The following is a 24,288-nucleotide window of genomic DNA, read 5'->3' on the forward strand; positions in this document are numbered from 1 at the left end:
CCCACCCTCCACACACTCTGGTCCCCACAAACCTGCTGAGGCCCCTGGTTCTTGCGCCTCCTCCTGCCTGCCTTGGCTCGTGCAGGGGTCCTGCTGCCTGGACAGGGGTGGGGAGTCGTCCTGTAGGCAGCCCAGGGTGGCCTGGGGGAAGCAGTTTAAGAGAGACTTCTGTGCCCACGCCACTCCTGTCCCCACAGATCTCTCCCCACCTCCGAGGTGAGGAAGCCAGGGCTCTGAGAGCACAGCCAGGCCCCACACTGGGCCCTGGGCCCGGGGGCCACCCAGGACCCTGCTCCTATTGGCACCCAGCCCTCTCACAGATGACAAGGGGCAGCACTCCTGTCCCGAGTCTGTCCCAGGCTCTGAGCTCCAGGAAGGGCAGTGTCTCCCAGCCCCACCTTCCTGCTGTCTGCTTGGGCCCTGACTGTCCTGTTCTGTCCTTCTGCCACCACCAAGGCCTGGGTGCCTGGGCATCACCTCTCCCTGCTCTGACAGTGAGCTGAGTGCTCAGGCAGGAGCTCACCAGTGGGGGGTCCATGTGGACCCTGAATTCCAACCCGCTTCTCCCCACCACTGCCGGGGTGGGGCGAGGGGCAGGTCTCCAGCACCATCCTGCCCCTGACCAGCAGCTCCTGAGGCAGGGATGGAACTCAGCTGCCATCTGCGGACAAATCCCTCTCCCTGTCCCCACCTCTGCACTGGCTCCCCACCCCCTCCCCACAGAGAAAGCCCCCGCTCGGCCCCACCTGCTCTGCTCATGTGGGAGACTCAGATCCAGGCTGAGCCCAGGGCTACCTGGAGCCAAGGACTCTGGACAAAACGCTGGCTCTTTGGGCCTCGGCTTCTCCTCTGCAGACGAGGCTTGGTGACGGGCCTCTACAGGAGCACACTTGTCACAACACAGTGATAAGCAAAGAGACTCAAGGACAAGTGCCCAGGCCCGTGGAAATGCTGGCCAGGTCCACAGCAGGACTCCCTGGCCTTCCTTGACTCCCCCAAGTTTGGTCCCCATCACCTGCACTCATGGTCTCATCCTCTTTATCTGGCAGTTTGTGCTCATCAGCCAGGGACCCCAATCCTGGCCACAGCACAGAACCTCCAGGCAGAACCCTTGACCCACACCTGTGCAAACTGGAGGACTCGGCACCAGCAGCCTCGCGTCCTTAGGGCATCTGGGACTGTCCCCAAGCTCGCAGATGTCCCTGCCTCTCCTGCCACCGTGCAGCTCCCACTTGATGGGAACCGAAGGCGCTGTCCCCAGGGCAAGAGGCGAGTGGAGGAGAAGCACCAAGGGAGGAGGAGGAGGGGCAGGCAGCAGGGTGAGCAGGGAAGGAAGGAGAGAGCAAGCTGGGGGGAGAAAGGGAGAGGTGGAAATTTAAAACTAACAAGAGAGAAGTAGGCAGGAAAAGGCAGGGACTGACTGATGGCAAAAGGAAGAGGCCAGGAGGCAGTGCTCAAGGTCACTCATCACACTCGAGAAGGGGACCTGCCACCCGCACGGATCCCAGGTCTTGCTTGGATTTGTTGCAATACCCAGCTTGGCTTCAAAGCAGTGCATCCAGCGCACACAGCACCAGTGTCAGTGGGGCCCGAGCTGGGTAGGGGACACAGCCAGGGACAAACACACACACTGCTGTGCACCTAGGAGAGGCTGTGCCAGTGACACCAGCTGCGGGGCAGCCCTCTCCATCAGCATTTCCTGAAAGCTAAGGGAAGGCCAGCGAACGAGGAATCAGGAGGCGCCCAGACACAGACACTGATGCGCTAGGACACGGCCCTGGCTTTCCCCAGGTGTAGACCTCTCCTCCCGCACAGGCACCATACAAACGCTAAGGGTACGAAGTGTACCACGTTTTCCAGAAGGATCGATCCTGACATCCCCTGCCATGCATGGTCTGAGTCACCAAGCCGCCTCCTTCTGACGGGACAGTGGGGTGGTTTCCAGACCGTGCCCACTGCCAGCTGCACGCACCCTGCTTCCTTCACACAGCTTTGTAGGCATCAGATGGCCAGGCACCAGCATTGTAAGAGATCTTCCCCTCATCCCCCAAAATGTGCCGTTTTATACTTCCAATGGCTGAGACCCTCCAAAGCAGGGAGGCCTTTAAATAGCCAAATATAGCAGCAAAAATGGAATTCTGAGCAATCTTTTTTAGGTTTTTTTTTTTTTTCAGACAAAGTTTCACTGTGTAGCCCAGGTTGGTATTGAACTCACAATGATCCTCCTGCCTCAGCCTCCCAAGTGCTGGGCACCATAATTAGCTGCTGAACAATCTATTTTTAAAAAAAAAAACTTTCACCTCATAAATGAGTACAATCAAAAATAACTTTGATTGGAAAAAAGAAAAGTCTCCCAACAATTCCGTATTATTTTAGCAAGCTTCCACCTCGAGAATCAAAAAGATGAGCAAAATAGATCCAAAACACTAAAAGGCGAGCAGAGACAAGCTGATACAGCTCGCTCTGACACTGCACCGTGGCTGTGACCTCGCGCATCGCAGGATGGATGCCTTTCTCCAAATCCCTGATCCCTAACGCACCTGAGCTTTGGAGCCCAGCTTTGGAGCCTCCCCGAAATGCAGCCACTCTTGGAGCGGCCACCAGGGGTCGCGCTACACACGCCGTTGTGGCGGTGGGGGGGGGGGCCCTCCTGGAGATGCCTCTGCCGCCCCCTAGCGGCCAGAATCGCCACTGTCCACACTTGAACCTGTGTCCCCCAAAGTTTGGGGAGACCCCGTCCTGGTCAGGTCATCTCCTGCATTCTCACTGCGCAGACACAGCACCAGGCTTGACGGAGTGGCCTTGACTGGAAGTGACTGGCAGATGCAGGAAGAGCCTTTGGATCCAGGGAAGCTGCGGGTGCACATCTTGGACACAGAGCAGAGTCTGGGGAGCCACTGAGCTGCAGGAGGCCTAGGCAGGGTCACCAGGGGCCTCCCCAAATGGCATGGTTAGGAGGGTGAACCCCCAGTGGGGAGCCAGGGGCTGTGAGAGATTTAGCAGGGCAAGCTGCTAAGAACCTGAACAGCCCCATGGACAATGCACCAGCAGCTCGGGGAAGTCACACAGGATAGGGCAGGCTCTGGACTCACTGGAAGTCACTGCCTGGGCCACTGAGGCTGCACTGCTCCCGTGCAGACAGGGCGCTCAGCGCCTGGCCGGGCACTTCCTCACCTGCAGCTCCTGCATGAGAGCGAGGCTCAGGCCACCTCCCCTGAACCCTGGTGGCCCATGGCCCTCTGCCGTTCACTGTGCCCCAAGGCCAGGCTGTCACCACCCTCCAGGAGAGCAGAGCATTGGCACCTGCAGACTGGGGTCCAGCCCCGGGGCAACACCAGGGTGCCCAGCGGGGCCCAGTCCTTTCCCCGCCCTGCCACCTTCACTGGCTGGTTAGTCATGCTGTGTATGTGTCTCAATCCTCACCCTGTCCATGTGGACCTCAGTCAGTACCAACCTGGCAGTGTTGGGCGAGGTACAAAGCCTGGCCACACCATGCTGTGGTCTCAGTGTCAGTGTCCCCAGGCTGACACACATCCAACCTAAATCTACGGGGTGATGGCATGACAGGAGTGGGGTCTCTGGGGTAACCCAGTCATGGGCAGGGAGCCCCAGTGCAATGAGGGCCCTCACGCATGCCCTGCCCTGGACACCACCATAAGCAGGAGGCACCCACACCTGTCACAAATACCCAAGGTACCAACTGGGAAAGAAGGGAGGTTTATTTTGGCTCATGGTTTTGGAGGGTCCTGTCCATGGCTCCATGGTGTTTGGCTCTGCTGCTTCGGGGCCTGTGGCAGAGCAGCCGTTGCAGCAAGACGCACAGGGAGGTGTTCCTCTTACAGTGCCCAGGAAGCAGAGGGAGCGAGGCAGGGGAGGAGCCAGGTCCCCAGGTGCCCTTCAGAGGCATACCCCAGTGACCTGACCATCCCTTCTCCCAGAGGTTCCTCACTTCCATAGTACCACGGCTGGAGACACTCAGGTCCATGGGGACACTGATTCAAATCCTGCAGGTGCCTTGATCTTGAACATCCAAGTGCAAGAAAGTTGCCAGGTCTTGGCGACTTGTACAAAGGGACTAAGAAGTGACACTTGGTATCTGTGTGACCAGGGAGGTCAGGGACCTCTCAGTGTCCTGCCCCTTGTCTGTCCAACAGGACAAAGGCCAGCAGCCATGCTTGGCACACAGCACCCTCGGTACTGTGTGGGGCTGTGCACACCCCAGGCACAGCTAGACACCGGGGCCCTGGGGTTCAACATCTTATGGGTCCTCGTGCATGCAGAGGATTCCTTCAGGGGTTGAACTGGGTCCCCATGACTCATGTCAAAATCCTGACTCCTGGCACCCAGGATATGACCTCATTTGGAAATGGGTCGTGTGGGTATGACAGTCAGGATGAGGTCACACTGGGATATAGTGGGTGTGTGATGGGGTACACGAGATCATAATGGGGTACGACGTCCTCCTGAGGTCACATGGGGTGTGAAGACAGCACAGTGGGGCCAGGACGAGGTAGGAACCGAGCATGATGAGGTAAGGAGCTCGCAGAAGGATGAGATAAGGTCACCGTGGAGTGGGACGGGAGGGGAACAGGAGGCCACGAAGGGTGAGAAGAGGTCAGAACGGGGACATGCAGTCTCGGGGGAGGGGATAGGTACAGTCCAGAGAGCTGAGGTCACGTGGGCTAGGATGAGGTCAGAGTGGAGCGAGACAGGGTGCTGGTGGGGGCCCCATTCTTATACTGCGTTTATGCTTTATTTTATATTTATCACCTCAGCCTTGGCCAGCTGATAGACCGTGCAGGTCGTGTTTTACAGGTAAACTATTGAGGCGGAAGAAGTTAGACGACTTTCAAAGCCCATAGGACCCAAAGGTCAAGGTCAGGGCTGTGGGCCCAATCGGGTCTCCCAGCCTGAGCAGGGAGCCCCGCCCTGGGGACACAAGGTCCCTGCTGGTCCCCACCTGGACAACCCTTACCCTGTGGCCTCAGCAAGCAGTTGAGGGCGGTTCCACAGCCTATGGGTGACAGCAAGGTGCAGGCCTCCTACAAAGCCCAAGGAGCAGCCACGCAGATGCCACCACCCCCAGCCCACACTCATCGGCACCCCAGCCCGGCCAGTCACACACTGCTGTCCCTGGAGGTCACACTCATCGGCACCCCAGCCCGGCCAGTCACACACCGCTGTCCCTGGAGGTCACTGGACCCTGAGTCATGGTGGGTCATAGATGAACCTGCACTGGTCTAATGCTGGAGGGCCCCTCCCAAGCACTGCATTTAAGGGAATGAATGCAGGCCCTGGGCTCAGCGGGGGGCTCGGCCCAGAAGGGTCTGAAGGACCAGTCAGCGTGAAGGCCTGGTGCAGCCAGAGCTGCTCCCTGGGGAGTTAATCAAGTCTCACTTATCCATGCTTTGCCCTTCCCACATCCGCTCTGCTCTTGGTAAAGAAAAGACTGATACGAAGCCAGAGGAGACTGTAAGGGCTCCCACAGGCTGCCTCCACCCCATAACGGGGTCTCTCATTTTCTTTTCATCCTGTCACCTCATAGAAACCAAATCACACTGTCCCTCGGTGCCGTACGCCGTTGCAACCCGCCGCTCTTCCACCCGCCAGGTCCATCTGTAAGGGGCTGTCCCCTTCAGCGGTCACATTCTCCTCTAAGCCCCTGGGGAGACAGCAAGCCCTGCCGCCTGTCACCCGTGCAGAGCCCAGAAGCCAGGGATGGGGCTCTGAAGCTTCTCAGGGGTGGCTCGGGCCGGGCCCTTGTGACCAGGGCAGTGGTCTCCCTGCTTCTCCTGCTCCTCATGTCCTCCTCAGGCATCTTTCCAGGGGCAGGTATGGCATGGACAGACTGTGGGGCAAAAAGGGCACTGACGCAGTGAGATTGGTGTCCTTGCATGGAGACTCGAGCAGACATGTGGAGGGAGGACCCCGTGTGTGAGCACTGCTAGAAGGAGCAGGGAGGAGGCAAGGCGCACACTGCCCCCGCCCCACCTCGGATTCAGACTCCTCCTCCTGGGCCGGACAGCAAGGCTCAGCTTGCTCTGAGGGGATTCAGCTGCCCCGCTGGCACTGTTCTGTGACACCGCCTGCAGGACCGTGCCTCACTGGGCCTCACCGGTGCCCTGGGGACCCAGCAACCTGGCCCTCTGAGCCAGCCAGGGGTGCCCAGCTTCTCCTGTCATGCTCTGAGGCTCCTCCTATTTCCATGTCTTTTCCTCCCCCAGGGCAGCCCCTGAAGTCCCTGCTACTGCCTGGGGACAGGAGCAGATGCCATCCCCACTCACACAGAGGGCCACTCTCCAGGACATAAAGGGCAAAGCTGCCAGCAGGAAATCCCCAGATCAAATCCGCACTCTCACTCCTGGGTGCGTGAAGGTGGGCAGCAGGTGACGCCCCTGCCCGATATGAAGCCTGGGCACACCTACCTGGGGTAGGAAGCTCCTGCCATGAAGGCCTCCTCCCCAGCTGGGGCTGCCCTCCTGAGGGGGGTTGGTGCATCCCTGAAGGTCACCCCAGGTCCCTTCCCCTCGGCCAGGCCCCAGGGTGCTGTGATGCCGGAGACCAGGGACCTGGCAGCCTGCAAGTCTGCCGGGCTCCGACAGGTCCACATGGGCAGGTGAGTCATCGGCCTATGGCCCCCGAGGGTTGGCCTGGGGAAGACTGAGAAAGGGAACTCAGACAGGCAGGACAGGTGACCCCACACACACACAAGAGAGGAGGTACTGGCAGTGGGAGTCTCCATGGTGATGGGAGAGCTAGCTCACTATGGAGCCAGTCCCCAGGTTCCTAAACAGGGCCCTACTGTCCCCTTGGCTGAGCCATGAGTGGCGGGTGTCTTCCAGTGCCAGGTGGGGCACTGGCTGCAGACCATACTCTATGGGCACCTTGGGGACCTTTCCCAAGACTCTGACCATGCACCCCAGCCCCTCACGCAGCCTTGAGAGCTTGAGCCCCATATAAGACGCAGCATCCAGGATGCCAGGATGCTCAGAGGTCACACAGGCAAGGGACTCATGTGCTGAGGCCGTAGAATCTGCTGACACGGCTAGTGGGACAGTCCACACCCAATAGCCACCCACTCTGGATCCCACGGGAGGGACAGCAGGGGTCACAGCTCCAACCTGGCTGGGCCTCCCTGCCACCTGACACTTGGTCCTAAACCACCTCCCTCCCAGGCGGCTTCCCTATTTGTTGGGGCAACGGCCCCCACCCCTGGACCCATCGGGGTGAAAGGGGAGAACTCAGAGCACGGAGTGTGAGCAGCACCCGCTAACTCTCCCAAAGAGCCTCTGGAAAAGATTGGGAGCGGCAGGGCGCAGGTGTTGGAGAGGCGGAGAGAGCCAGGGTCTCAACCCACTGCCTACACAAAAGCCAGATTTAGGAAAAACTGCAGAAAAGATTCTGCGTAACTATTTCCATGGAGGCCGGATTTATTTTCCAAAATTGAAAGGAGGCGCCACTGTTAAATGCACACTGTTTTCCTTCCACCTGATAAACAGAGGCAAGGAAGGACAGGAACCACATGAGTGACGGGGGAGAAAAAGCGGGGAAAGGCACACTGCCACCAAAAATGAAGCCATTATTAAAGTGACGTCAGCAAAGCCGGCAGAGGTGTAACCCAGCTCTCAGGAGCTAAGGCAGGAGGACTGCGGCTACCCAGTGAAACCCTGCCTCAATAAACAAACAAATGAGTAAGTAAAAACATAAACAAATGCTCTCGGCAAGATATACATCATTATCATGGGAAAACACAGGGCACTTCTGGTTCCGGGGTCGATCCTGCTGTTGGATGTGTGACCCTCGTAGGGCTGGGGTTCCAAACTGCAAACGAACACGGAGAAGCGAGTGGATGCCCCGTGGAGGAGCCAGGGAGGGGGCCTTTCCAGGGAGGCGGCTGTGGGGCAGAAGCGCAGGCTCTGCACCGACGCGAACTGGGCTGGCGCTCCAGTTCTGCTCCTTGGGAGCTCTGAGCCTCAGTTTCCCATCGCTGGAGCGAGATGCTGAGGCCTGCCTCAGGATGGTAGCAGGGCCGAGGCCGATGGGTGGGGGTGGAGTTGCCAGCGTGGGTGCATCCATAGGGGCTGGGAGTGACTGGTTTGGATGGGTGTAGACAGAGAATGAGGGAGTTCAAAGGTCAATGATTTCCCCAAGTTGCTGGACCACAAATTCCAAGAAAAGCCTAGCCGGGCATGGCGGCCCACACCTGCAATCCCAGCACTGCGGGGTGAGGCAGGAGGACTGCCTGGGGCTGGAGGCCTGGCTGGCTCCTAGTTCAAGGTCAGCCTGAATGAACTGCATAGGGAGCGTCTGTCTCCAAAGCAAGAACAGGGAAGCACATCGTCCGTCACTCCTGCCCCGGGTTCCGGCCACTTACCAGGCTGAAGTGCCTGGCTCCCAGCTGCTCCCGCAGGCGCAGGCCGTGCTTGTGCTCGGCGAGCTCCTTCTCGCGGCCTGGCAGGCCCATCTCCGACAGTCGCAGCCGGGACACGCGACCGCCCAGCTGCTCCAGCTGCCCGCATGGTCCGCGCTCCCCTGCGCGTGGCTCCCGCAGCCTGCGCGCCGCCTGCGCACCCTCGCGCTCCGTGCTCTCAGCTTTGGCCTGCAGCGCGCGCGGCTCCGCCAATGCCTTGGGGGAGCCCAGAGCTCCTGCTGAGGTGCCCACTTGGGCCAGAAGGAGGCCCGTGGCGCGGCAGAGGCGCCGCACGTCCCGCTCCAGCCGCTGCACCTGCGCCCGCAGAACGCGCTCCTGACCTCGCACCAGGCCCAGCTGGCGCCGCTGGCTCTGCCTGCAGTGCTCCAGGGCGGCCGCCTGCAGCCCCAGCGCCTCGTCCTTGAGCCGCAGCCGCTCCCGCCACCGCCGCAGCTGCTCCCGCTGCCGCTGGGCCTTGAGCTCCTCTTCCCGGACCTACAAGTTGGCGGGATGGAGGTCAGGAAGTCCCCGAGGCACGTGATCGGCCACGCTGATCCCAGCTGAACCTAACATTCCCATACCTGCACACAGTGCGGTTCACTGCATTAAAATATCGCATCACAGCAGCACAGTGTGTATTTCGGTGGCAGAGGCCTTTGGTTGTCGCTAACATTTTGTCCAGGACCACCCTGGCCCTGCACCCCTATGGGCTCCTCAGTCCTAGGAAAGGAACTGTGCGGGTGATCCGAGACGCAGAGGCCAGGCACAGCCCCAGTACCAGACACACCCACACCGGTTTGGAAACTCCACTCCAGAGAAACAGTGCCCTGCCCGGCCAGGTCAGAGGGCCGGGGGCCACCATCCGCCGCAGCTCCCCAGAGGGACGGGCTGGCACTGTCCCTCTGTGCCACTGTGAGCCTCATGGAGGTGCCTGTGTACCACGTCAGAATAGGGCCCACCATGGAACCCGGGATGGGACTCAAGCCATTTCTTTCCCTGTCTGATCCCTGCCTGTCCCAAGGCGTTGCTGGCCTGTGGTGCACCATGACCCCAAATACTGGGAGTCCCTGCCTGATTTTCAGAATTAATTGTGGGAAAGAAGTGAAAGGATCTCTCCACTTAGCGCCCTCTTTCTCTCATTTTTATTTATTGTTGCATTCCTGGAGCTGAAACCAGGGCCTGATGCATGCTACACAAGAGTTTTACCACTGAGAACTTCTCCAGTCCTTGGCATGGAATTTTTTTTTCGAGACAAGGTCTCACTAAGCTGGCTGTGAGCATTTGATTCCCCGCCTCAGCTTTCTGAGCAGCTGGGATTGTAAGTGTGCCCCAGCAGGATCCTCTGTGAAGCTGTCCTCCAGCCGCCGCCGGCATCTGCTGCCTCACCCTCTGCCAGAGAGTTTGCAGGAGACACACAGGAGCAGTCAGCAAACAGGAGGGAGACCCCTGGGGAAACCTCAGGTTGGCTTTGTTCAAAGGAGGGGAGAGACTGATTAAGACCAGGCAGAGTCTCAGGAAGGAAAATTGTCCCAGTTTTCCAGCTTGCAGGGTGCCGGGGCCTTGGGGTGTGCAAGCCCGTGCCAGCATAATAACCACAGCCCAGGGTGGAAGTGGGGTGTCCATGTGCACACGCCTCCCTGGTGACCACAGAGCAAGGGGCAAAGGACACAGAAGGCGCACCCACGTGCACCCATTAAGTTTATGAGGATCAGAACATGCTGTGGTGAGAGTGTTGTATGTGGATGGAAGTTTATGGCTGAGGCTGCTCATCCTAGGAGTCATTACATTAGAGAAAAATGGGAAGTATTAGAATTTGGGATATAAATGATGGTAAATCTCTATTTTTTAAATAACTTTAAAGATGGTGTTGCAGAAAATATTGAATTGTGAAAGTTTAAATACATTTTTTTTGTCTTTTTGAAACAGAGTCTTGCTATGCAGTTCAGGCTGATCCTAAGCTCACTTTGTAGTCCACGATGGTCTCGAACTTGCAAAGATCCTCCTGCCTCAGTCTCCCAAGTGCTGGGATTACAGGCGTGAGCCACCACCCCTGGCTTAAATACATTTCCTAAAATTTATTACAGTAAAAACTGCCATTAAAGCACTCCCAGCTACTCTACACCACTTTCCCCATCAGTCATCCTTTGGGGCGGTTCTTGGATGTTCTCTTTCCCAGGTGTCACCTCGTGGCTGTCTTGCTGTCCTGGATTGATTCAAACTGCTCATAACGATTTCAATCAAATAAAACATGTGACACTGAGTCCTCGTCCACCTCCTGCACCAGACCTGGCACCGTTGACTCGTGGCTCTTCCCGAAGGTCACGATGACCGTGACAGGTATACAGGACACTGAGGCAGCTACACTAGGACAACCAAGGACACTCATGAGGGAGGACTCCAGAGCTGCTCCAGAAAGTGGCGTGAGCAGTGGGAGCAATGAGGTGTGTCCGAGCCAGGCGGATGGGCTCTGAGGGCCCCCGATGGCAATGTGTCTGCTACTGTGATACTTTCTAAAAATGCAAAGGTCCCTACATTTCTGACCATGCCCTGTACTGCACAATACAGATGCCTCCAGCTGGAGACTGGGGGCCAGGCTGCAAAGCAGCAGAGGGTCCCGGTCAAATATGAGCCCTGCTCTGAACTTCCGGCCCTTTTCTGGAAATGGGATTGGTGAAGGGCCTGTTCCCCGTGCACACCTCCCAGGAGATGATGACACACACATGCAAGAAGGCTTAACACTGGTCCTGCCCAGGCTGGTCACCCCCTTGCATGGTTGTCACCACTGCCCTCCTCTCCATCACACTAGAAACCTCTCCACTGCTGGGAAACCCCATGGGTGGAGGAGGGCATGGCTCTGAACCCTTGTCAGGCGCTTTCCCAATAAAACCCCCTCAGAGCGGAGGGAACAGGTGCTGGGAGCCCAGGCAGGAAGAGGCTGGACTTGACACTGAGGGCCAAGCCCCGGAGACGTCAGGCTGGACCTGTCCCTCGCACCCACAGACTCAGTGTGCCCGGACTCCCTACAGCCCACTCCCCCGGCCTTCGGAGGGCGCCCAGCCAACGCCCCTCTCCTGCAACACCCTCTGCTCTTGGCCCGCACACTTCCCCTGTCCCCACCACCTGGGCCTCCGTACACACCGCGCTTACCGACTGCACGCTCTCCACAGCTTCCTTCTACTCTGCCCCACACAAACTGAGCAGTGTGTCCCCCACCCTGGTCCCCAGCCTGAGGTTGTTTGCCTGTTTTCATTTTGGTTTTGGTTTCGGTTTTGGTTTTCTGAGGCTGGACTTGAGCTCATGGTGACCCTCCTGCCCCAGCCTCCCACTGGAATTGGAGATGTGACCACCACACCTGCCTGCCAGCCCCACTTCTCTGTCATTGCTGAGGGTGGCGATCAGGTCACCATCTCCTGTCCTTGGGCCCAGAGGCCAGTACGCTGAGCCCGCCCCTCCTGTCCCAGGGCTTTCAAGGCCAGCAGGGCAGGACCGGATCCCATTTCCCAAGGCAGCCTGGCTGCACATCTGGGACAGAACAAACCGTGGGAGCAGGAAGGACACAGGACACACATACCTGGCTGGCCAGCTCCGCCTGCAGCGCCCGAAGCTGCTCGTGGGCCCTGAGCGACGCGCTGCGTTCCCGGACCAAGCGGGTGCTGAGCACATCCACCCTGCGCAGCAGCTTCCTCTCAGCCAGCTCCAGCTCCCGGACCCTGTGGCCAGATGGGGGATGGGGTGCTCAGGACAGGCAGGTGGAACCGGGGCCGTCCCCCCTCACCCTGTAGTCACTTCGATGTCCTGACACTGCAGTTTTAAAAGCGCCCCTGCCTCACCTCCCAGGCTTCACAGCCATCCCTGGAGTAATAAAGGGGCCGGGGTCAGACTCGCACACTCTTCTCACTCCTGAGTGGCAGCCCCACTTCCGCTGAGCCCACTGCTTAGGCTGAGAGCTTTGTCTACACTGGCTTCAATTAATTCCACCAACATTACCAGCCATGGGGGAGGGGTTGCCCCAGCCCTACTTCCCAGGGAGCAGATCAGAGAGGCCAGGCGGTTTTCCCAAACCCACACAGCACTGTGGAGTCCAGTCAATTTCTACACTGAGTTTTTAACCCTTTACTATATTGCTTCCCCTTTAGCTACATCCACAAGAATCTCTTCTAAGGAAAAGGCTATATCCTCACACTTTCAAGTGAGCAGGGAACAGAGCCTGACCATTCAGCAGTGTGGGAGGCTGGAGCCCCAGGGGCCCAGTGCTGTCCTGGCCGGCAGAGGCTGGACACTGCCCAGTCCCCTGAGGGTTCCAGCCTTGGCACTGTCACAAGAAACCAGGGTGCCCTTTGGGGTCCTTTCCCTGAATCCAGGCCTGGGGCCCTGCACACTCAGGACAGACACCCCCACACACGTGTGTGTGCACACACATGTACGTGAGCTCTGCAAAGACTCGGCCAGCACAGGGCTCTGACTGGTCTCCTGCGCCTGGGGACCCCAGGATCTTATCTGTGGAGCGGAGGTCCTGCACCCTGCCCCCCAGGTTAAATGGAAGGAGTAAATGGAAGGCAGCATGCTGTTGATAAATAGTCCCAGGGTCCCCTGTGCTACCGCAGAGCTCAGGCCTGGGAGGGTCTGGAGGTGGCGAAGGGCATGCGTGTGACCCCCGAGGCTCAGTGATGACCTGATAAGCCCTTTCAAAATGAGCAGAAGAGCAGCCCCGTCCCAGTTGTGAGTCAGGCCGGGCCATCTGGTCCCTGACACGACATGCTGAGAACCAATGGAAAAAGAAAGGCTTTCCTCTTTTTCAGAGCAGCCAACAACAGAAAATGTAGGCCGAGATTCCGACCTGACACGGTGGCTGCACACGGGCTGAGCAGACTGCCATGGTTACTGGAAGGCTGACCTGGGCCCCAAGACCAAGGGACGCAGCCTTCAGAGGGCAGAGGGGCTGCCAGGTGGTCAGGTCCAGGCCAGGAGTGGGGGGCACCCAGAAGACAGGGGTCCTTGGCAAAGCGGTCGCAGGTCAGTGGGACTGGGAGGGCTGGGAGGGAGAAGCGGGATAAGCAGGGAGCCCAGGCCTAGAAGGAGCCAGGAGTCCTGGACCCACAAGGGAATAGACAGATGCCCATGAACCCTGGGACAGTGCAGACCAGGACACCTCAGCAAGAGCAGGCTGTGAGACAATCCTGGGGCACCATGGTCACTTGTTACAGCCGCTGCAGGGGACTCACGTGCCCACCAGTGTGGACAGGCAGTGAGGCGCCAGGTCCTCACAGTTCAACCAAAACAGGTTTAAATACCATGCAGTAAAGAGCCACTTCATTCCTGGCTCCAGGGTCCCCATAGACAGAATGAGGAGGACTCCATCACCCCCTGTCCAGCTCTGTGCTAAGCGCTCACCACGGGATTCTCGTCAGGCACAGGAATGCCATCCAGAACCTGCTGTCTTTAGAGGAAGCAAGTGTGCAGGGTGGGGCTGGGAGTGCAGTTTCCCTGTCCCAATGTTTTAACACTGCTGATACACTCTTTAAAATAAGTACTTTTAAATTCTAACTCTTTTTTTTTTTTTTTTTTTTTTTGGTCTTTTGAGACAGGGTCTCTCTATGCAGTTCATGCTGGCCTTGACCTCACTTTGTAGCCCAGGCTGGTCTCAAACTTGCAAGGATCCTCCTGCCTCAACCTCCTGAGTGCTGGGATCACAGACATGCGGCACCACGCCCGGCTTTCTAGCTCTTTCTCTGAAGTAAATCCCTTGTGCACCACCTCTATTCCCCTCCAGCTAGGCCAAAGCCAGAGCTGAAATTAGCCTGCAGCCTGCCTTTAGGGTTGTGCTTGAGGGGACACTCAGCAATGGGCTTCACCCTCCCTGCCTCAGTTTCCCAACCTATAAAAGGGATGAGGCACTTTTGCCTCTTTACAACTCAAGGGAGTTGGGGGCAGGGTTCTCCTTCACCCACCACGAATCTGACCCCCTCACCCCACACCATCTCCTACAAGATGTGACTGATCTTCAAAAAGATGCGGGCACAGATCACAGCCCCCTCCAGCCTGGCTCCCAGGTGGGATCTCTCCTCCCAGTGCTCGTGATGTCCCCAGGCCTCTGTCCCACTCCCCGGAGGGGTCTCCCGTCCGCCCTTCGCCCTCTGCTCTTTCCTCTGCCTCCTCAGGAGGAAGCACCGTCTACCCCGGGCTGCTCTGAGCTGACTGCCTATCATCCTCCAGTGCCCAGCCCCCAGGACCTCAGAAGCCCCTGTGCTGGGAGACAGGGCTGGGTGAGGTGACTGAGTCACCAGGGCAGCCCGTTTCCCATGTGCCCAGAGCCCTCATAAGAAGAGATGGGGACACAGAGGGACAAACACCTGCCAGCTGAGCAGCAAGGCCTCCAGGGCACCCTCCCTGGACTTGGGCTCCAGACACTCGTGGAAACTGGGCAAAGGGCACCGCTTCCCTGTGACCCACGGTGCAGATAGAAGGAAAGAAGGAAGGAGGGAGGGAGAGAGGGAGGGAAGGAGGGAGGGAGGGAGGGAAGGGCAACCACACAGCAAAAGAGAAGAAAAGAACTGCTCTGCTTCGTGGAGTTCTTCATGTGAGCACTTTACCAAGGTGGAAAGCAGAGCATTGTCTGTAAATTCAGTTCTTGACTCCCCCTTTGAAAGCAAAGACAAAAACCAGAAATCAGGGGCGCCCCACAAAAACCCGAGGTGCTCGGTTGCTGGGATACTAGTAAATCACCATCGTGGACCCAGCCAGGGAGGACTGTGGGCTCTGTCCTGCTGGCCAAGGGCGGAGACGTCTCTGCGGGCGGGAAGCGTGGCTCAGCTGCGGGGCGCTCACCTAGCAGGCTGGGGCCCTAGGTTCCAACCCCAGCACAGGAAAGAAGGATGAGAAGGGTGAGGGAAGGAGGGATGGAGGAACAAGGGAAGGAAGGGAGATGGATAAAAGGAAAGCAGGAAAAGAGGGAGGGAAAACAGAGAAGAGGAAGAGACAGAGGGGAGGAGGAAAGCCTGGGCCTTGGAGAAAAGCCCGAATGAAACACTGCCTGGGGATGTCATCCTGTCACGGGGGCAGAGCCACAGCAGGGCAGAGAAACAAGGCAGAGCTCCTAACACAGATACAAGAAGACAAGGGGCAGAAGGCAGGCAGAGACCACAGCCACCCAGAAGAACAACTCTGGAGCTGGGCCACCCCCAGGGCTGGGATCACAGAGGAGGCTCAGCCAGGGTACGAGGAGGAGACACGTGGCCTCGTCCCCCATCCCTCCCTTCAGGTGCCTCGAATGGGCAGCTCCCATGGGAGCCAGAGCTGGGGAACCACTGCAGGTGGAAAACGGAGGCTGGGAAGGGCAGGGGACCAGGGCGAGGGGCACATCTGGCCAGCCAGTCCCTCCACAGGAGAGATGGCACTGCATGACATCACACACAGCTGTGATGCCCACCACAGAACACGTACCTGCTCCTCAGCTCGGGGGACTCCAGCGGGACACCCTTGTCAGCTGTGGCCACCAGGTTCTGTTCCAAGGATTCTAGCTGCCTCCTGAGCCCACCAGTGTCCACATCCAGGCTGCCAGCCACTTCCTCTGGAAGTCGCCCCTGTTCCCCACCGCTGTCCGCTGCATCCTGGAATATCCAGCACGTGTCAATCTTCAGGTCAACGTCCATGACATCCGACCCATCACTGCCGGGGACTCTGATGACATAGCTGAAGCTCTTCTCAGTCCGTCCTTGGGAGGTGGGCTCCATCCCGCAAAGATGTCACAGGTGGAGATTTATAAAATTAAGCCAGGTTTCATGATGGAGTTTCTGGAGATTCTGAGGAGGCCCTGCGGCCAGCAGATTGCTCAGGAAAATACCGTCTGAGGAGCACAAGGACAGGTGGATTATTCATGAGTGGGGGCTCGGGTTTCACTGGCACGAACCTCATGCAATATGGATGAGGCTCTTAGCTTACACATGGGTGTGCCACAACTCACCCAATGGGAGGCCACAGCCCTGAAAAGTCAGCTGGGATCAAATGTTAACACTGCACACAAAGGAAAAATCACACCTCCAGGCAGGACCATCAGGATGTCACAAATTCTTGGAGGTCAGTGGAGCTCAAGTGTCCACCTCCTAATGAAGAAGGGTCTGCCATAAATACGTGCTGGGACCTGTTTGTGCAGAACCTGAGAGGCTGGCTGGGTGAAGGGAACCGAAATCAGCACTGCCCCAGGGTTCCCTTCGTGCCCTGCCCGGTCCAGTTCTCCCAGTGACTCTTCAGGGGATCAACATGACCGTTTTACAGAAGGCAAAAGGAAGGCTCTGAAAGCTTGGGGAGTTTGTTCCGGCCCCACAAATGGGATGGAACATGGCAGGATTGGGTTCAAGCCCAGATCTAATTCCAAAACTGAGAGGCTGTTTTTCCCCCGCCGCCAAGAGCTACAACTCAGGGACAGCGCAGACCAGGCCCCTACGCAGGGGAACACGTGAGTCTGAGGGCCACAGATTGTGCAGGAGCCGAGGGCTGACAGAAGTGGCCAAGGACTTACGGGTGCAGCTCTCAGGCCACAGCCATGTGGGACAGAGTGGCCGGGTGGGGCTGTCCCAGCATACCCGGGGTTTAGGACCAATGCATCACTGCAGGCTGAGCCCCGGGGGTTGGCAGGGCTAAGCAGGGAGGACCCAGGAGCAGGGATGGGGTGGCCAGGTTGAGGGAAGTGAAGTGGAAATTCAACTCCAGAGGCTGAACTCCTGCTGTGAAAGCAAATGCTGGACACCCTCCCTATCCCCCCACCCCCCCACTGCCCACCCCCGCACTCCTTTCCCTTAGTTCCCTTAGAAGCCCTGCCAAAGCTTTTCTTGTCTCTTAGAAACACCGCCCTCCTGTGGTGTCTGCAGGGGACCCACCTGGACAAAGTCTTTCCTCTTTGTGCCCACTGCCACGGCTCTCTTCACTAGTGACTCTTCTGGGACCCTGCCTGCTCTGGATGAACTTTGGCAGCCCAGGACACCCACAGTGCCACCACCCACAGGGCCCAAGGCCCTATGTGAGATAGCGCAGTACTTTCACAGAAACTGCACTATCCGCCACCGCTATAAATCACCCAGTGACCATGGTCCCTGATCCCGAGGCCCAGTGTAAATGCAGTGCTGCACACAGCTGTCACGCAGCCCCACTTAGGGAACAGTGGCCCAAGAAGTCTGTCTACGCTCAAGAGAGACACAGTGTCTTCAGATATTTCCTGCCTGCAGCCGGCTGGATCCAGAGCAAGGGACTGTGATGCCGGGGGCTGAGGTCTGTATGAATCTTTCTTAAGGTTAAACAACCTGGCATCAGCGTTCTGACCTAGCAAAGTCTTCCTCAAGGAGCTGGGAAACAAACCCTGCTGGGGAGGACACAAACCAGTGAAGGCCTGGGACCAGCTGGACCCTCACCAGGGGCCCCTCTAGCCCTCCCCTGCATCCTCCCTCCACCCAGCATAGCAGAGAGGCGGCTGGCACCAGGCCTCTGCCTGAGGAAGGACTTGCTAGGGAGAGCCGGAGGAGGTGGCTCGCACCCCCAGGATTGCCTAGGTGGAGGCCAGGCCGCATGCAGCCGCTAGCTGCACCGACCGACTGGTGAGCCCTGAGTAGGGACAGAGCAGATGGATGGGGAGCAGCTGTGAGGGCAGGGCCTGTGCCTCCCGGGGCCTTGGTGACACCCCACCGTTGAAGGTGGTCATACGAAGGACAGAGCAGGGCTTGGAACCGGGTGAGGCACGGAGGCAAGTGGGGTGGGAGATCCCCCCCACCCCCGACTGACCTCCACCTGCCCCAGAGCACCCTCTGGGGCTCGGGCTGGCATCTGCGGAAGCCCCCATGAGAGCTTCAGCAAGCTGGGGAGGAAGAGGGGCCCCTCGCTGGCTGGCTATGGGGCCTTTCCACCGCACTGTGTGGCACCGTTTTATGGTTATATCTAGATGTCCCCGCGAGCACCCGAGAGTCCCCAAGGGGCTCATGTGCTATGATCATGGGCCAGACCTTTGGAGGTGATGGCCGGCTGTGAGGAGGCGGGGCCTATGGAAGAGCCATCGTGGTGGGCGTGGCTTGTGAGGGTTCCGCCCCCTCCTGGCTCCTCCCTTGCTCTCAGCTTCCTATCCCCCATGCCATGAGCAAGCCCTTCCACCGGGGAGCCTCTGCCGACCAGGCAAGGCCTGAAACGTCTGTAAACTGTGAGCCAGGACGAACCTCACCTCTGTAAGTTGTGGCTGTGATATTTCTGTCCCAGCAATGATGAAAATGACCTAAGACCCTTTTCTAACAGGTTCTGGTTACAGGTACAAAATAAACTGAAATCGGCCATCAGAGTTTGTCCTGGGTGTGTCAGGGGGGCACTCCGGAGACCAGCTGGTGATGGGAGTCAGGGAAAGTGGGAGCCACTGAGCCCTGACCTGTGGAAGGGAGAGAAACCAGAGTGGACACAGCCTTGCCCAGCGCCCTACTCTGAGCTGCAGGTGCTTGGTGAACCTCTGGCTGGGCCCTCGCTAACCACTCAGCCTGGCTTATAGATCCTGCGCCCTGCGTCCTGGGTGACAGCACCCACTCTGGGGCCAAAACCTGTCTGAGAGTATGGGAGCCCCAGAGGGAAGAACATCGCAGTTGTGGGGACATTTCCTCATCCCTGGCTCCCTTGTCCCCTGGCTGTCACTGCTCAGAGGAGCAGGAAGCAGAAACGCGTATGCAGGCTGCTCTGGGAGGGGAGGAACAGGACAGAGAGTTGTGGGACAGGGTCCACCGCCTTCCTCCTTTCTGCATGAGAAAGTGACCTTGTAGCTCCGCCCCCCGGGAACCCCATAGGTGTTGCTAAGCAACACAGTACTGAGGCTGAGCCTCCCCAGATGTAGGCATTGTGGGGGAAGACCATACCTGATGGCCCTCGGCTCTGTGGCACCTCAGGCACCATGACCTACACCCAGGCCCGCCCTTAGGGACCTGGGACCTGGGTGGGGATGAGAAAAGCTGGGCCTCCAGGGGCAAGCAGCGCCTGCATCCGATCACGTGCGCCTCCTTCCCCGGGCCTGAGCTGTTGCCTGGGCCCAGATGGGGCTACTGCGAAGAAGGTAGCCCAGGTCTAAAGCAGGGACATGGCCGGGCTGGGAGTGACCAGGCACATCTGACTGCAAACCCAGGCCACTCCATCGTGTACTGTCTGGGTGGGATGGCCAAGTAGACAGGGAGAGAGCCCTGGTCCTTGAAAGGCAGGGACAGAAGGGCATGAAGACCCGAGTCCCACAGAGCCCCATGCAGGGGACCCCATGCCCTGCCAGGGCCTTGACTGCCCTCGGGTCCACTTTTTCACACAGGAGGTCACCTCCGTGGTACCTGACCACCTAATCTTGATTCATCACGGGCTGGACTTGAGGATGGTTTGAGGTTTGGGTTTCAGCAGAGATGGGCTCATCTCAGCTGTCCTAGCTGTGTCCATTTCGAGCCCAGATCCTCCCGTGCTGAGCTCACATCCTTTCCTCTCTGTCCTTGCATCCGGCCCTCTAGGGATATTGGTTTCTCTTGACAGCGTGAATCTCAGTTGTTTCTGTTTCCTGCAGATCTTGTCACGGGGCTATGGCGGCTCCACAGCCAACAAACACAGAGCATGGATGGCGGCTGCTGACGTGATGCTGTGTCCTGGTCTGTGATTTGTCCTCTGTGTGGCCTTGTGGTCCCAGTCTTCACGCTCACCCTCCTTAGCTATACCATGGTGATGGCACATCCTCCCTACCCCACATTCAGGAGAAGACGGCCACCTGAGCAGGTGACTTGTGGGGGCCCTGCCCCACCCTAGCACAATGGCAGGGATGGCATTCGAAGGTCATTTGTCTCTTCTCCGGAATTTCCTCCTGGGGTCCGCTTCCGGCAGCTGGTATCCAGCCACCCCAGCCTGCCCTTCACCCACTGTCAGGGGCATCCACCCCTCCCCCCAAAAAAACTCTCCTGCCCCACTCAGGAGTAAGGGTCCTTCCTGTATGATGTGGCAATGACCCTGCTCTGACCAGGAAAGGCTTTTTCCCAAGGGGCTTTAGTGGTTCCCTCCTCCCTGGTGGTCCCCCTCAAACTAACCAAATCTTGAGGCAGGTGAGTATCACCTCCTCGATGGTGGTGTCTGTCCTCAGTCCTTGGGCTACCTGGCCCTAAGGATACCATGTTCTTGGGTTTTTGCTGTGTCATGCCCACTAGAGTGGCATATCCTTTGGCTTCCCGTGGAAATTGGGGGCTCCTGAGGCCCACCCCATCACTTCCACAAGGCTGCAACCCTGTCGGCCACCAGCTGCTGCTACATCTGGTTCTGGGGGTTCCAGCAACAGGGCCCAGCTGAGGGCTCAGATTCAGGCAGACAGACTCCGAGATGCGCACAGCACAGTTCCTAGGGTTTATGTACACAGGGCAGAGGGGGCTTCTGTGTCCAGCTGTGCACACACCACAGCCAGGGGAGGCACGTGCGTAAGGACAAGGACTCGAGCCCTTCCCCACTGTGCAGCAGCACTCCTGCCCCTTGGAGTCTGTTAATTGCACTTAGTTTCCTGACATTCGGGTCTCTGCCCCTCAGGTTCTGGAAGGTGCTGTGGCTGGGAGACAGCCCTGGCTAAGAGGGTGACAGCCCCATTGTCCCTGCCAAGTCTGTGCAGCTTGGGCTAGCCAGGACCCAGGGGTACACCCAGAAGGCCTGCTGCTGTCAGACACATGTGAATTCATTTTCCAGTCTTGGACTTCGAACAGCGTGTTTTGCCATTGAGTTTTGGTTTGAGTGGGGTTGGAGTGGCTGGGAGTTCGGCTTATTCCGCAAGCTCTTTCTCTAGCCTGTAAGGTTAAACACAGTCGGAAGTGGCACCACAATGGAGGATCACAATGGCATCGTCCACTCCTGCTACCCTCCCCACATTGGGGCACCCCTCCTCCAGCCCCCATCCCAGCCTCACACCCCATACCCCTATCAGCAAGGCTTCCTGTGCATTGTACCCAGACTCAAAGTCACTCCCTCGTTTACTCCACCAAGGAAGAGCCAGCCTGTCCCGGCTCCAGGACAGAGGTACCAGCCCATGCGCTACGGGCAGGGTCTGCATCAGGGATGCTGGGGAGTCAGGGGGGGCTGGTATCAGAGCTCAGCATGTGGTGTCCTGACATCTAGTGGGTCCTGGTGGTCTCCGAAGCTGGGGACCTCAGACTAGGCTGGTCCAGCAGCAGAGCTCTGGAATCTCAGGGTCCTCACGGACCCCACCCTGTAATGGGTAGTATGCAGAAGGGCCTGGGTGTTGGGGCATGGACTCAGGATGGCAGCTGGGTGCTGGGGACCCCGGTCAGGGAGGGATGAGATGCCACATGGCTTGATTCTGGCAGAACAACACATTGGGGCGAGGGCAGCAGGAGAGGAGGGAGGCAGCAGTGAGAGTCTGGCCTCGTGAGCCACTCGCCTTCCAACCTTCTGCTCCTGCAGACCCCTTACCAGGGAGCCCTCTCACTCAGCAGAAAATGTACCCGTCCCCTTGGCAACAGAGAGGACCAGAGGCTGAGCAAATTCGAAAGAGTCTTCAGGATAAGCAGAGGCTCCTGCTCCTGTGGTGGGGCTGCAAAAACCCCAAACCCCAGAGCTCAGGAGCCAGGGGCGAGAACCCCAGATCCACCCATGTTGCAGGGTGCTGGTCCCTTACAGAACGCCCAGCCAAAGCAGGGAGGAACCCCATTGGGCTAGGAAGCCTGGGCTCTACCGGGGGAGGGGAAAGGTACCAACCTGAGTGCTCAGCTCCCTGGGGTCATCAAGGCCACAGAATGAATGCTAGTGAGAAAAACAAAAAAAGGAACAAAAACTATAACATAAGACCAAAAGAAAATGAGGAAAAGAAAGAAAAGAAAAGTAGATGTAAGATAGGTAGCATGAATCCAATGACAGCATCTTATAAGAACTACGACACAAGGCAGGGAGGAGCGAGAGGCAGGCTTCAGGAGCGGCGTGCACCTGGGCACCGGCCTCCAGCATCCCACACCGAGTGAGTTTCCCTCCATGCTCCCCAGCACCCCACCAGCCCTGGTACCACCCATTCCAGAGACCCGGACTTTGCTGTGATGCTTGACTTGGCAGGGCAGGGTAGAATGTGGGCATCCAAACCTTAGGCGGGGGCCAGGGACATAGTTCAGTGGCACAGTACATGCCTGGCAAGTGCAAAGCCCTTGAGTTCGATTCCTGGTACACAAACTTCTGGTGGGCCTTGGCCACACTGAGAGAAGGGGGATTGTTTTGGGCCACAAATATATATGTTAACATTTATAAGCAGCAAAACTGCTTTTTATATTGTCCGTTATAACATTTAAAAGAAAGGGTGACAGAAAGCTCGTAGCAAGACACCATGGATTTTTCTTTTGAGGCAAATGTCTGACTGTAACTTCATACATTTCCAAAATTAATAAGCAATTCGCTTATTTTCTAGCATTAGTGACACTGTATGTGATCGTAACACTATCATGAGCGAAACCTCCTTGATACGTTTGTATTTCCTATATCACAGCTACTGAAAAACCACTTTCACTTGTTATTCTATGAAATAACACAAGCCCAAGTTTAAGAATATAAAAGTGCACACCGCTGCTTAATACCCACGAAAGCCTTCTGCACAGGTGCACACATGGGTAGCTGCTTGAAATACTATGATCTCAAAGGGAAAATGTCACATAATGTTAAAGTCATGATCTTGTGGGGCTTCTGTCCAGGGCCACATGAGCCCTTGAGCTGGGGCTCAGATGCCCCTGGGACAGAGGTGAGGACACTTCCACGGTCCTAGCTGGCTGCTCCAAGGACCCTGTACACCAAGGCCAGGAGAGAAGCCCTCCAGATTGCCTTCCAGCTCACAGACAGCAAGCCCTCCCACCCGGTCTCTGTGGCTTCTTCTTTTAAGACAGTCATTGTTTAAATTATTTTTCTTTATTCCAAATCTTTTTTTCCCCATTCATTGATTTTTTAAATGGGGGGGGTAGCCTTAAAGGTATTAAAAACTATACAAATCAGCATAAAAGACTTTTTTTTTGAGACAAGAGTCTCATTATGTAGTGCAAGCTGGCCTTGAACTAGCCTACGCAGCCAAGGCTGGCCTCAAACTCAGCAATTCTCCTGCCTCAGTCTCCCTAGTAATCCCAGCTGTAATCCCCAGGTCTGTGCCACCACACCAGGCTCAGACTTTTTTTCCGTACTTATTCATGACTTGCTTCGTTACACAGAATTGCTGGGAATTAGATGAAGCGTATTTGCAACATTACTTCCAGCTCCTGAAAATTATTCTTTTGTCCCCCAAACAAAGTAATAGTGCCCCTATATTGTTCAGTGGTGGTAAAGAAACTCCAAACAGCCACCAACTTCTCTCAGAGTCTCAGAAAGTAAGAGCTGGCAGGGCCACTGGAATCACCCCGCCTTCACGTTCTACGTGGAGAAACTGAGGCACAGGAAGGGGAAGGACTTGCCAAGGCCGTCCAGCAGGGCATAGCCAAGTCTCTGACCTCTGAGGAGAGACAGATGAGCCACCAGCGACGGCAGCCAGAGTGCGCAGTAAGACACAAGTGATGGGGCCTCACAGAAAGCTCCAGGTCCTGTGGCCTCACCAGGGGCCCAATATCCTCTCCTCCTGCCCCGCCACCTGCTGGCTCAGTTCCCTGGATCGAGTGAGGCACATCTGCTTTCAGAAGAGCGGAAGACGGCCAACAAGCCATCCAAGCGCTTCTCAGTGTAGCTGAGACTGAAAGTGTCCCCAGAGCCTCCCATGCTCACAGGCGGGGCTTTTGGAAAATCAGAAATGGTGAGGATGCCACAACTGACTTCCGTGAAGAGGCGGGGCCTGGTGGGAAGAGGCGGGTCCAAGGGCGGGGCCTGCCAAGAATAGGCGGGACCCAGGGGCG

At 57.5% G+C, this 24,288-nt stretch overlaps 2 protein-coding genes across 16 annotated transcripts in view; both read right to left on the minus strand.

Moving 5' to 3' along the window:
- Positions 1 to 20,611, minus strand: part of CUNH4orf50 (chromosome unknown C4orf50 homolog) — an 87,196-nt gene extending 66,585 nt beyond the window's left edge. For 3 of the 6 annotated variants that reach the window (XR_010040879.1, XM_063230183.1, XM_063230187.1), the window contains exons 1-5: positions 19,282 to 20,579; positions 15,851 to 16,253; positions 11,982 to 12,120; positions 8,375 to 8,905; positions 33 to 141 (exon numbers count right to left, since the gene is read on the minus strand). Coding sequence is in view for 5 of the 6 variants with exons in the window: in XM_063230183.1 (XP_063086253.1) it covers positions 33 to 141; positions 8,375 to 8,905; positions 11,982 to 12,120; positions 15,851 to 16,140 (1,069 nt within the window). In the remaining variant the exon portion in view is untranslated. Of the gene's footprint in view, positions 1 to 32; positions 142 to 8,374; positions 8,906 to 11,981; positions 12,121 to 15,850; positions 16,254 to 16,370; positions 17,160 to 18,608 lie in introns of those variants that run through there. The other 3 variants (XM_063230185.1, XM_063230184.1, XM_063230186.1) reach the window with 3 other exon arrangements.
- A 148-nt stretch (positions 20,612 to 20,759) lies between these two features.
- Positions 20,760 to 24,288, minus strand: part of Jakmip1 (janus kinase and microtubule interacting protein 1) — a 109,086-nt gene continuing 105,557 nt past the window's right edge. For 7 of the 10 annotated variants that reach the window (XM_063230195.1, XM_063230194.1, XM_063230193.1 and 4 more), the window contains 2 exons: positions 22,139 to 22,183; positions 20,760 to 21,210 (listed from right to left, as the gene is read on the minus strand). In XM_063230195.1, the coding sequence (XP_063086265.1) occupies positions 20,956 to 21,210; positions 22,139 to 22,183 (300 nt within the window). In that variant the 3' untranslated portion in view covers positions 20,760 to 20,955. Of the gene's footprint in view, positions 21,211 to 22,138; positions 22,215 to 24,288 lie in introns of all 10 variants that reach the window. The other 3 variants (XM_063230198.1, XM_063230197.1, XM_063230196.1) reach the window with 1 other exon arrangement.

This window comes from Cavia porcellus, unplaced genomic scaffold (assembly GCF_034190915.1).
Source record: "Cavia porcellus strain 051 isolate PalLab524CR breed Dunkin Hartley unplaced genomic scaffold, mCavPor4.1 scaffold_18, whole genome shotgun sequence".
NCBI classification, from domain to species: Eukaryota; Metazoa; Chordata; class Mammalia; order Rodentia; family Caviidae; genus Cavia; species Cavia porcellus.